Below are 12,750 nucleotides of genomic sequence, written 5' to 3'. Positions count from 1 at the left end.
AGGATAAGAACAGGACACATTTCTGGGAATAAAAGCAACACAGGCCACTGAGAAGAGCGCTTCCAAAGTGAGATTCCTGAACCCCTGCTAGCGCAGCAGATCTCCTCCTCTCGCCATAGCACCTCTATGTGCATTGCTGAAAAATTCTCTATACGAACAAGCTGCTATTTATTATTTAACAGCAAGTCAATCCAAAATGGGTTGTGAATTTTTAAAACCTACAACAGGAGAGATTTAATTCATACCTAACTCGTTTTCATCATGCCTTCTACTTGGTATCATTTATAGCCAAATGTCATGGATTCTGAAAAATCAATGCAAGAAGTTACATAATAGACTGATAATGTAGAGAAGTACATAAACGCGTTTTTTTTTTTAAATATTATTTTTTATTACAGGTGATTATCATAGTTGAAGTACACTCCATAAAAAATGCAATACATCATCTCTAATCACGCTGTTTGTGTTTTGGTAACTGCACAGTAATTCGATCGCAATACTATAGCTGTGAAAACAGTAACTCACTAAAAAGTGCAGTTTTAACAAATTTGGATATTTTAAGTCAAAAAGTAGAATTTATTTATATATAGACACACAGACAAATTACACACTTTACACTGACTTATTTTAATCCCATTTAATAGTTATTTCAGTACAGTTCAAGCTGTGCTCATATTTGAGTCTGGGACACACAATACCCAAAGCAGCTGAACAGCTACTGGCCAGACCTTTATAAATTGGGGGTTTTTTTGGGTTCTTTTGGTTTTGTTAAATAATTTCAACGGCTGAAATTTAAAATCTCAATCTCAGCCCACAGGCTATCACATTAAATGGGAATACACATAGGTGCTTTTTGTTAATCAAGGTTTGAAAAAAATGCTTGTAATAGCTGCTTTATTTGGAGTTGGCAATACCACAAGTGAATTATGCATCCATGACAACTCCAGTGAGCACCAATAAAATCTTTACTCTATACCGTGCCATCCTGCGCTTGGTTTATGACTTCTTTAAAGAAGTTGTTTTTTGCAAGTGTTTTTCTGTTTTGGGATTTCTCCACCTTTACAATCCACGTGCACAAGTTACTGCAGGCGGATTTTCTTGAGTGACAAAGCTGTAACAAGCCATAATGACACACTGTAAAAAGTCTCCAAGGTTAATTTGCAATTCTTCAAAAACTTATACAGTAAATAAGCATATTTTGATGGTAAGGCTATAAATCTTGCTACAGACAGGGGCCAAAACCTCTTTCCGAGCCTGTTCCCTGCTGTGCTCAGATGGGCAAGGATGCTTGAAATTGGGGGTGGGTGGGGGGTGGGGGAGGAACGAGGGGTGGGTCCATGTACTGGGGAATTTTGTCAGGGGGTTAAGCTGATGACTTCTCCTGCCAAAAACTGTGCGAGGAGATGGAAGATGTGCCCAAGAAGAGGGGAAACAAAATAAAAAAGACTTTATTTGCAGGTGGTATGAGCTGGCATGCTGCGCGGGGTCTTGGTTGATCCCTGGGTCAGTGCAGGACCTATTCACAAACGCAGGGATGCGTCGCTGAGCTGCTTACCATCAAGGAAGAAGACGAGGGTATGAAATAAATGCAGCTTTTTCCACCCCCAAATAAAGAATTTCATACTGAGTTTGTCCTAACAAAGGCAAGTGCCCGTACATCACCCTCCATAGTGTCAGACGTAAAAGAAAATGCAGTACAAAGGCTGTATCAACGCTGTAATTTAAAAATATTGAATATTGCTTCAGTTTGGCTTAATTGTGGTGACAACGTTCTGACTACTAAAATAATTAAACCTGCTAAAATTTATTAGGGCCCTAAGGACATTTTAGAGGGAGTACTACCCTAGTCTGGAGCTTTAATGCCTCAGCTACATTTAATGTAATTTTTATCAATAACCAAGGAGCTCATAATATTATAGCTCCAATGAAATCTTCATGCTGTGAAATCTAATTCATCTAATACATGAATCTATCACTTTCACAGACCCTACCTCAAACGCTATAAAACTTCCAAACCCATAGATTTGTATCCGACAAAAATAACATGAAGGGGCCCTTGGATCAATAACGGAGTCCCTCTGATTTGGGCACCAGCTGAATATTTTCTCCAACTTTGCTTTTGTTCTTCTGGGTAGAGGCCCACAAGGGAAAGAGCTTGTTTTCACTCGCAGCCTCATCAATACCTAAATCCTGGTGAACAAGTGACACTGAGAAGCTGTAATCAATAGCTCCCTGTGCGTTTTTTCTTCTGGTCAAATGGTTCAGCACTACTGACAGCCCTGACACTCAGAACATGATGCTAAATCTTTATCAACAGCCATCTGGGTGACTGGCAGAACAAGACTCGGGTGGTCATTAACGCTCGTGGCAATCTGTGAATAAACTAACTCCTCAATAATGCGTTTGTTTAGAAAAAAGGTGGGGAAAAAAACTCCCTGTGCAAGGTATTGATCGTCTTTGAACTGCATTTAGCAAATTCTGTCTGAGGACGGAGCGGAGCGGTGCTTGCCGTGGCGCTCCGCTCGTTAAGAGTTTTCAATTTGAGGCGACGGAAACCTGACCGTCCCATTATAGCGCTGATGGGCTGGAGACCTTCAGAAACTGCCAAACTGTCAAAACCAGATCAGCCAGGTCATAACGGAAAGAGCTGAAATATCACGTTATAACACACCACGAGAATCACGCTTGGCAAAAAATAATCTTTCTGTTTGCTCATGTCCTATTGCTCTTTCTCCCCCTCTTCCTCAATAGAAACAAACACCGTAAGGTGACCCAGCATGGGTCCTGGGTTACTGCAGCCACTGAAGGAATTAATGCGCAAGTAGTTTTATGTGCCCGCAACATTTCAAATCCATACTTTGCAATCTTCTCATAAATGCATGATTACTCCTTCCCATCCTCAATGTTTAAAACAGTTTGGCTGAACAGTATCTCAAAGACAGACTGATATTAGTGCCGAGCTGTACACGCAGCCACGCTTTAGCCTGAACAATAACACAACTGGAGAGAATATAAAAAAACAACGTACGCAGCTACAACTACAGTTAACAGACCACTGAAGACGTCTTATTTAAGGCACAGAACAGTCAATTAGGATGGCCTTGGACTAATCAGCCCAACATTCGCCATCTCCCATGAGTCTCTGTGATTTCTTTTTGATCCTCCTATACTAGTCTAATGAGATTTTTAATTGAACTTTATGGGTTCCCTTTGAGGACCACAGACCTTGCAATCAATGTGAACCGCAGTAAACTATTTGAAGTTTCTCTTGCAAAAGGTGAGACATCCTCACCATGTCCTTGGCATAAATTGAAACAAAGATGTTGCACCTCTCAGCTGCTGCTGGCACCTATTCCACCTTCTCATAAAGTTGAAGGTCATCGTATGAATTATGTGAAGCAACCCAACTACAAAGGGAAACCTGTGGAATGCCCGTCACCAAAATTAAAGACCAGTCCCTGATTAGCAGAAGGGGAAAATGTTCTGGTATGTTGTGGAAAAAAGTGAGATTTGCAATTTTATCAACACGTTTGAGGAACAATGCAATGCCAGGCTTGGGTTTATTTCCAATGCTCATTTTTAGTTACTATTACCCTCATTAAATCACGCTTATGACTTAATCATCAGGTTTATAATTTAGTCCTTTAATCATAGGAAGCATCTCAAGGTGCTAACATATTTTGTTATTTTGCATAGCTTCTGCAGCAATCATTGACAGAAGTATTCACTTTTCCTTCACATTTGCAATACAAGTAATCGCTAGTGTCGGCTTCTCTCCTGCGAGCAAAAATCACTAATCTGCTGCTTAACAAAACATCACATTTCTGCAACAATTTCGAAGCAATTGCTCCTCAAAACCAGTATTTATATCCTAAAGCTCACATCACAGGTGTAGCAGTTGTTAACACCACAGCTCTTTGCATTCTGTGCTGATATGTTAATGATGCTGCAGTCCAGATGACGTGTTCAGTTTAATGAACTGTTTAGTTAGATTCAAAGCTCAATATCTCATCTGATAAACAGACTGCGAGTGTGTTTATACATGTACCAGGTTCACGGGTATCCTGCAATTCTATGCAAGTAGCACACTACCACAGAAACTCACATAATGTCTAATGGGTTTAAGCTTCTAAGCTCAATAAAGGACTACATCCTGATATTTTAAGCGTATATCATATTTTCCTAGGAAACAGTTCATATAAGCTGTATAAAGCTATGTTTAGTCAATACGCTGTATTGTACTTGACAATACAAACTATTTTAATATGATGGAATGCTTTCCAATATAATATGGTGTACTTTAAGATAAGGCAATACAATGCAAACCTACAGGAAAGAGTTCTCAAAGAATAACAATATAGTGCTGTGCAAAAGGATATGTAATTGCTATCGCCTAGAAATGTACCCAGCTTTGCCCTCAGGCTGCAGTGGAGCAGCAGCATCCAAAGTAGCGGTAACAGCAGGTTGTGGTGTGAAAATTCCTGCTTTTTCCCCTGTGAGGAAGGATGAAAATAGTTCTGAAAATATACAGCAAAGCTACTGCAATTTTTTTTAAATAGGGTCCTACCTTATTATTGTTATTTCCCGTCCCATACTATGGCTGCAGTGTTTTCCATCCCCAGCAGAAAATTTTTAAGCATATTATAGACAAAAATGTATAGCTTTAGGGAAAAATAGATATATTAATATAATACCACCCCAATATTTCATAATAAAAAGCTGATAATAAAAGGAAGTAAAAACTGTAATGAGAGCCCTGCCCATTCCAAAGCACATTTTTATCACTACTCCTGTAGTCAATTTGTAATTTCGTGCACATTCCACAAGCAAGCACACACATAGTCCTTCTGCACTTAATGCGAGCATCTATTTACTATGTTTCTCCTATTTCCCATACATATCCTTACATGGTCTTTCAGACCTATGAGCTGTAATATGCAGGTTGACTATGCATCATGCGCAGGTTGATTTTATGAATGAGGTGAGATACAAAGATAATATGTGGCACAGCAAACCCCCCTCACCTTTATTACTTCTGTATGTAAAGCCACCAGCTCTTGTGAAAACAGATTTTCTAACCCACTCTGCGACTACACATTGCAGTCTCATATGTATGTTATGAAAGAAAATACCGAGAGGACTGAATGTAAAAGCAACACAGGAGGTCAGAGATTACAGCAGGTACAACGCTGGAGAAAAGGAGAGGAATTTGGGCATGGAAAGGCACATGTTGCTCAGGGCAAGCGGTAATGAGGGGAAATATGTTAAAGGATGGCCAAAAAAGCCCCAGCGATCTTAACAGAAATCAGTTTTTTATATTTTTCAAGGCAAGTAGCAAGGGAACGAATGTGTAAAGACAGAGAGCGTGGCGTTCTGTTTGCCCGCCTTTCCGTTCCTCTCCTTCGCGTGGGAAGCAGCCGGGCTGGCTGCAGCAGCCACCCCAAGCAGTGCAGACCCACCGCAGCGCCCGGGTACCGCGCTCCCCACTCTGCCGCCATGGCAGGTCTTGTCCTGCAGACCAAAGCCCGGACTCTGTGGGTTTAGAGAACTGAACTGCCTCCTCCACTCCCCGGGCAGTGCAGGGACACCCATCCATTCCAGAAACCCTCCAGTTTCTAACGGGATGCGAACCCAGCCACAATGGGATATATGACCCACCAAACTCACCTACTCCAATCAGCGTGAGGCGGGTGCATACATACATCTGGAAATCTAAACCTTGACAACTAAAAGGGAAGGATAACTACCGGGAAGACAACAGACCAACTATTATACCGTTTTTCCAAAACCCACAGGCGTAACTCAGAGCACTGCTGCCTCCAGTTGGTTCAAATTCAGGCAACTCACCTGTATCTAATGGGGAAATGACACTTCTGGTTTGCAGTACGCGGGGGAAAAAACTATATTGACAATTAGAAATTTGATTCAAAGATGTACCTGCATGATTTTAAATCCCTTCTTGTCCACAATTCCAGAAATGTATCCATGCCAGAGAGGGCAGACTGCTGTTAAGACAACCAAAGCTACTCACACCCTGTCAAAATGAGGTCTGTGTTGGGGACAAAAGCCTTCCCTCAGCTAAGTATTATACATATGGAAGTCTGAGGACAACAAAATGTGTAGAGGCTGATGAATTAAAAGGAGTGTTTCTCTTTCAAATCTAACACCATAAATGGTAGGGAATAAATCACAGTAAACTGGGTTGTGCATTATTGCTGATTAAAAACACTTACTGACCTTATTACTCATGGTAGATGAGCTTTCATAGCAGATAAATTTAATCTAATGACATATAGCCACAAAGCTCTCTAAATCCAGCATCTTCCATCAACTTTATTTAAAAGTTGATGTGAACTTACAGGATTGCTCCTCATTGCTCCTCCCACCGCTCTCGCTGCTCTGCTGTTGCCTGCGAGGTCTGCTAATTGCTTGTAGGAAATGGCCTCTCCAAACTTCACGTCTCTCAACAGGGTCCACAACACTTGTCTGGTGAATGAATCTGCAAAGAAGATGAAGCCAGCACTGTTCGTATGCATGGCTGAAAAAGCCAAGATAAAATATTCAAAAAACACAACACAAAGCAGAATCTCAATAGCAGCTTTCTAATTTAAATTTAAACAGCCCCGATGCACTGTCCTGTTATTGTATCCTATATTACTACATTTAAATACATGATTATTAGAAAGAGTGCTTCAAGTAACCGATCACTATAAAAAAGGATTTAAGGCTTTGATTTTCCTATATTTTTAATTTGCTTCAAGTACAATTATCCTGTTAACTCATACAATGTGGTTTTTCCATTAAATTGGCAGAGTATAAATTAGCATAGAGTCAAATTAAAAAGGGAAGAAATAACCGGCTCTACCTATTTTACAAAGCCCTCGCATCTCCAGCTAATTTCCAACTTCAGCTGGGACACGCGGTAGAAGAAGCCCTAGAGCCAGCGGACTCGGTATTATCCTGGCTGACTGCATTTTATAGTCGAGACCCCCAAGCTACTGCTCAGCATTGCAGACATTACGAAATGTAAGGACTAGCTGTGACCTTGAATGTACGGCACATCCTTAATGATACAGAGCTCCGGAAAAAAAAAAAAAAAGTATCTTCCATTATTTTAATTTTAATTCACCAGCAAATTGCTTCTAAGTGTTCCAATTGCTGAAATAATGAATAAGCAAATGCATTAGGACCAGCTTTCTTCTGCATCTCCGGGTTTTACCTTCCCAACCCAGGATTATTTTACAAAAGGAAAATTGATAGTTGTGTTTGGATTTTAGTTGGGTTGAACACCTATTGCTCTTCCAAGGCACTTGTAAAAGCTTTGAAGATCTAACTAGTGAATAACTTACTGAGAGGAGTGAGCAGGCGAATAAAAAAAAGAAAGAAAAAAGCGGGGGGAAGAGACCCCTTCCCCCAGCTGAGAGCTTCAGTATCCTGCTTTGGCAAAGAAACAAACTGATTAAAACCATTTTCTTTCTTCAGTTGTCAAAAAAGACATTGATTATGTTACATAGGAACATAGTGAAATGTGATTTTGTTCTTAAAGGAAACCCATACACCATTATGTGTGTGTTAAATAATAAAAATCACTTCTTAACTGAAGGGAATGATAATCACTTCATTGAAAAAATCTGTTTAGTCTTTATTATAACATTAAGCAAATTAAACATCAGCATAATCCAGGTGATACGAGAAAAGGGTCATCAAAGAAATTAACTTTGTTGTTCATTAATTTACATGGATTAGTAGAGGGCAAAGAGATAGCAAATCTGCTCTAGTTTTTTATGATATAATTTCAAACTGTACACCATTTGTGGCAGTAGGGTGACTTTGGGGTTAATCAGACTGATTTGTCCTTTTAATTGCTTTCTATTCAAAGAAAATTCATTAGATAATGTTCTCTTCAAAATTCATGAATCAATTTAACTGAAGAAACCACATTAACAGCTTTGGGTTCATTAGCACAAGCAGTTGTGTTACTAGCTGATTGCTAGGAGGGTTTCCTTAGGCAAACAGATTTTGTTTACTGTGATTTCTTCAGAAAGGTTTATTTCAAATCAAACTGTTACTTATTATTTTTTAACATTCTTTTCAAGCCGGCAAGATTAGTGTTAACCTCGCCTGCTCAGAGGTCTTGGGGAATTACTGCCTGATGTCATCTTTTAAATCAATGAAACGCAGTGACTGTATGTCGCCAGGGCCCGAGTCCAAAAATATCCCTTTTTTTGGCAGGGCAGGCAGCAGGCTGGGACGTGACGGACCTGTAACTTTCTGAAACCTGTAGGAATAAGGGGAGAAGCAGGTGCAGAGTGTGCTGGAGCACTGAGCGGCTGCGGGAGGAAGGGGCAGCTCCGGAGCCCACCGCAGTGACAGCTCCACTGTGCCAGGCGATGCCCGAATTATTGAGTACCTTTTAGCACGCTAAAAGAGGGACAGAGATTATCCTCTTCTGACAAGCCGGGGCAGAGATTATCCTCTTTCCAGAGCCACTGTACATTTTTCATGGGAGAATATATACTGCCTCCGCACCCACATAAAACACTCAAAGTTATAGTTCAAAAGAATGAAAAATTTAGCAATCATGCACATCATTTTATAAATGTATCTGAAAACTCAATTTCATCCTGTAGGGAGCAAATGCATTAATTAGTTTAAGCAGCTCTAAGAGACAGTGCCAAATACTGTTATTAAACTGTCTGCAAGTGTGAGTGCCTCTAAGCATAACCTGCCCAAATTAGATGGCTGAACTTTCACCAATTTTCAGCGTGTGCCAACATTTTATGCTGTTAAATATCATTATAAAGTGCTGTAAAATACGCACATAAAAATTAACGCACACAAATTCTCTCGCTACGTGAAAACACTTCATACCTCTGCGAGCCGAGGATGCCTGCGCCATCTCAGCGAGGCAGATGCCGGCAGAGCAATGGCTGGACCGAACCACATCACACAAATATATCCGAGGTTCTCTCCTTTCTCTGCACCCACCTACAGCGCGCCCTGCACTGCTGTCAGCAAAAGTACTCCCTCCAGGCGAGCAGGTTCTGGACTGCCCTCTCGCCAACAAACAAGCATTACGGCCAACACAAAGCAACTCATGTTGCTGAATGCTCCTGCTCATCAAAGCCATCGCTAATTGGTCAGATTTTACGTGAAAACGCACAATTCACCAATTCCCACTGTTAGCTGGAGCTGCACTGGGAAGGTGGGTGTGAAGGTGGACTGAAGGATGGGGAAGGGAGAGATCTGCAACTGAGTTGGGTTTTCAATTCTCCACAGCCCTAAGGACCCACTCCCACCTCCAGCTACTATGTCCGTGGCACCCAGGGACTACAAAGGCAGTTGAGAGGTTTCACAGAATCACAAGATGGTTTGGGTTGAAAGGGGCCTTTAAAGGTCATCTTGTCCCAACCCCCTTCCATGGGCAAGGACATCTTCAATGCAATCAGGTTGCTCAGAGCCCTGTCCGAACCGACCTTGAACGTTTCCAGGGATCAGGCATCTACAACCTCTCTGAGTAACCTGTGTCAGTGTTTCACCACCCTCATCATAAAAAAATTTCTCTTTATATCTAGTCTGAATCTACCCTCTTTTAATTTAAATCCATCACCCCTTGTTGTATTGCAACAGGCCCTACTAAAAAGTCTGTCCCCAGCTTTTGTACCAGCCCCCTTTAAATATTGCAAGACTGCAAGGAGGTCTCCCTGCAGCCACTTCTCCAGGCTGAACAGCCCCTCCTGAATGATAGGCGATGGGTGAATGACTTCTGGGATGTCTTCCTCCTACGGGCATCACCCTTGCCTTACTCGCTGGTCACAAACCTCCTAACTGTGCGTTACTACCGGCCTCACCAACTGACGGTAAATCGGCAAAGCAATGCACCACCACGCCGGGAGTGGATGTGCCAGGACTGATTGGAAATTACTATTCACAGATAAGTTGCAAGCCCCTAAAAAGAGGGACTGACCCTGAACCTGCTGTTAATGCCTAAACGCTCTAGGGGTCACTCATGACAACCCGCTAGACTTTAATTCTCCATATGAACGTTACATCCGTGGGGATAACGAGTGAAAATCGAGTGACAATCAAGTTTACTTTACCACCAGCCGTATCGTAAGTTTTAACAGTGTAACTGAAGGTGGCAATTAGTGAAGTCATACGCGCTGCCAGAGCATTTATGGTGTTAGTAAGGGGCTCAGCGCCCAGGGCTGGCAGGATGGATGCTACGGGCAGCACAGAGTGGGAAGAGCAGAGCTACCAGCGTCAGCCCCCTCCTGCCCCTCTCTGCCCCTCCTTGCATGGTTCATGGGGCCAGAGAGGTTCAGAAGATATACAGTCTGATTTTACATCCTTTTTAATCCCTTTGATTAAGATGGAAAAAAGACAGACCAATTTTTTCCTTCTCCTCAACATAGATTGCTGGGAATGTTAGTTTTTCTGTTTGCTGGGGGGGTGGGGTATTTTTGATTTTGTTTTTTGGTTTTTTTTACCAAGGCTTTTTGAAAATGGAAAGAAAGAGTTAGAAATACTCACCCCTTCTTGCCAGCTTTTTCGCAGGCTGTCTGGGGTGCTACGTAGAATTTTTTTTTTTTTTTTTTTTTTTTTAATGCTTAGTGGTTTTCCCTTTACTCCTACTGACAAAAATACAACCAAGTATAACACTTGAAAAATATTTCAAAATTTCTCTACAAAACAGCTGGTCCCACAGCAGCACGAGCTTCCACCTAATCCAGAAAACTTAGTTTGGCTCCTGGACCTTGGAAGAACAGATTCAGATTCAAACTGAAGAACTTCTACTGACAAAAGGCAACCGTGTAAATAGTTAATGCAAGCAAGAGGGCTGATTTTCAGCAATTTTGAACCTCCTTCACTAGTAAGCAAGCTGTTAAAGCCATATTAAGCATGTCACCTAAAAAGCAATCTGAATACTAACAACCACTGCTGCCCTATCCTAGCCTGGACTTGCAAGGGGTATGTGAAAGACAGATGCTTGTCTAGTTTTGTAACTTTTATTATATTTTGCTCTTGTTGTGATCAAGAAATAAATTTTCTTCCCTTTTACAGTGGCTGCTAGCCCCTGACCACTGGTACTCTACAGTGAAAAATGCAGTTATTAGTTGCTGTTAAAGGATTACTGTGAATATAGATTAGACAGTATGGTGATACTGTATGCCATAAAATAGCCCAAGCATCACACCACTACAGAAACAACGGATTCCTTAAAATCAGGGTGCAACCATCTTGCCAAAGTCACTGAGAAAAGACTATGAACTTCTATTGCTGCTGTCTGCATGTGTGATTTTGATATATTAGAGAAGACAGAATGTGCCTAACTGAAAACAGTCAAGTTAAACTTTACCTTTATGATTGATTAAATAGCCCAACCAAAGCAAAGACCTTGGTCATTCTGAATGACTAAGCTTTATGAATAAAGATCCAAAAATAATCTAATTTTAGAGTACCTATTACTGACTTTATATAATCCACTCATCCAACTTTAGAGTAAAAAGAAAGTTCACTTATAAAAATGAAAGAAGCAAAAGTTCCAACAAAATCATATTTCATTTTAACAGGTAAATAATGGAGGGATTAGACAAGTATTTACCGGATTCCACCTCTAGTTCATTCAAGACCTGCAAGGGCATCTCTGTGCCCATTATTTTAGATATACAGTTGGACAAAAATTCCCCAGTTAAAACCACAGCAATTCCATGTAGAAGACAGAGATCTAAAGGAAACCTCCTGCCTCAAAAGCATCAGCCTAAACCTCTTTTTTTAAACATTTTTGTAAAAAACTTCCTTGCAGAATAAAAATCACTCGCTCATCAGCTACTCTGCAGCATACAACACCCCATGCACCTATTTAATCTCCCAACCTTCATCGGCTGAGCTCATACTCATGGTGTGCACAGATTTCCTACGCTATCCTTGCCCAGCCTCGACTCCAGCTAAAGGACTCTTCCCACCCCTCCAAAACAACTGCCACATTGCTCCTTCCCCACCGTCACTCTATCATCGCATCGTTCAGGCAACTCATCCAATAGTTTCCCACACTCTGCCCTATTTCTGATGGCATTTAAATAGCTAAATTAGTATTTATACCTGAAACCCTAACACTTTCATATTATTCAGATCTGACCCCATGGGACTGCTGGCCAAGAGGACATGGACCTCTCTGTCTACTCCCTGCGGCGTAAGAGGCGGGTGCTCAGTGCCACCCTCTGCAGGGCAGAGCCACCGGACTGTCACGGACAGCACACCTCGACTGCAGATGTATCACATTTTGAAATGTTTTTCTTTATTTACTTTATACTATTTCTCACTAGCATACCCCTATGCCCCATGGATCACAGCAGTAAAGTTGTGTTGCTAGTGCATATTTCTGCGGCACAACTAAAAGAGTGATATTCCTTGAAAACATGTTGCATTTTCCCCCAATAGAGAAAACACTCTACATTTGTTCTACATTTATCTGGAGATAAATTAGGGTCAACTGCAATGCATTCTGACTACAGAACTAGGAACCTTTCAAGGAGATGCCACTAAGCATTCAAAAATTCAAAAACCCCAAACCAACCCAGCATGTAGCACTGGCAACGGCTGAACTCAACTGCCCCCTCCGATGTTGCGTCTTTGGTGAACCTAAGTTCTTGCAGCAGCCCCTGCAGTGCCTAAGTCTGCCCCAGCACAAGCCCTGTACAATCTCCTCTATTTTCTGAATACTGCTCTGCAGATACCGTTGCAAGAGTA

The 12,750-nt window shown here is 41.4% G+C and overlaps 1 protein-coding gene across 1 annotated transcript in view; it reads right to left on the bottom strand.

Annotated features, from left to right (window-relative positions):
• Positions 1-12,750, bottom strand: part of MGMT (O-6-methylguanine-DNA methyltransferase) — a 168,592-nt gene that overhangs the window by 1,795 nt on the left and 154,047 nt on the right. Inside the window, exon 6 of the mRNA XM_056351015.1 lies at positions 6,360-6,499. Coding sequence (XP_056206990.1) covers positions 6,360-6,499 — 140 coding nt within the window. The remainder of the gene's footprint in view (positions 1-6,359; positions 6,500-12,750) is intronic.

The sequence above is a fragment of the Falco biarmicus genome, chromosome 9 (genome assembly GCF_023638135.1).
Source record: "Falco biarmicus isolate bFalBia1 chromosome 9, bFalBia1.pri, whole genome shotgun sequence".
Taxonomy (NCBI): domain Eukaryota; kingdom Metazoa; phylum Chordata; class Aves; order Falconiformes; family Falconidae; genus Falco; species Falco biarmicus.
This window is presented reverse-complemented; position numbering and strand designations above follow the sequence as displayed.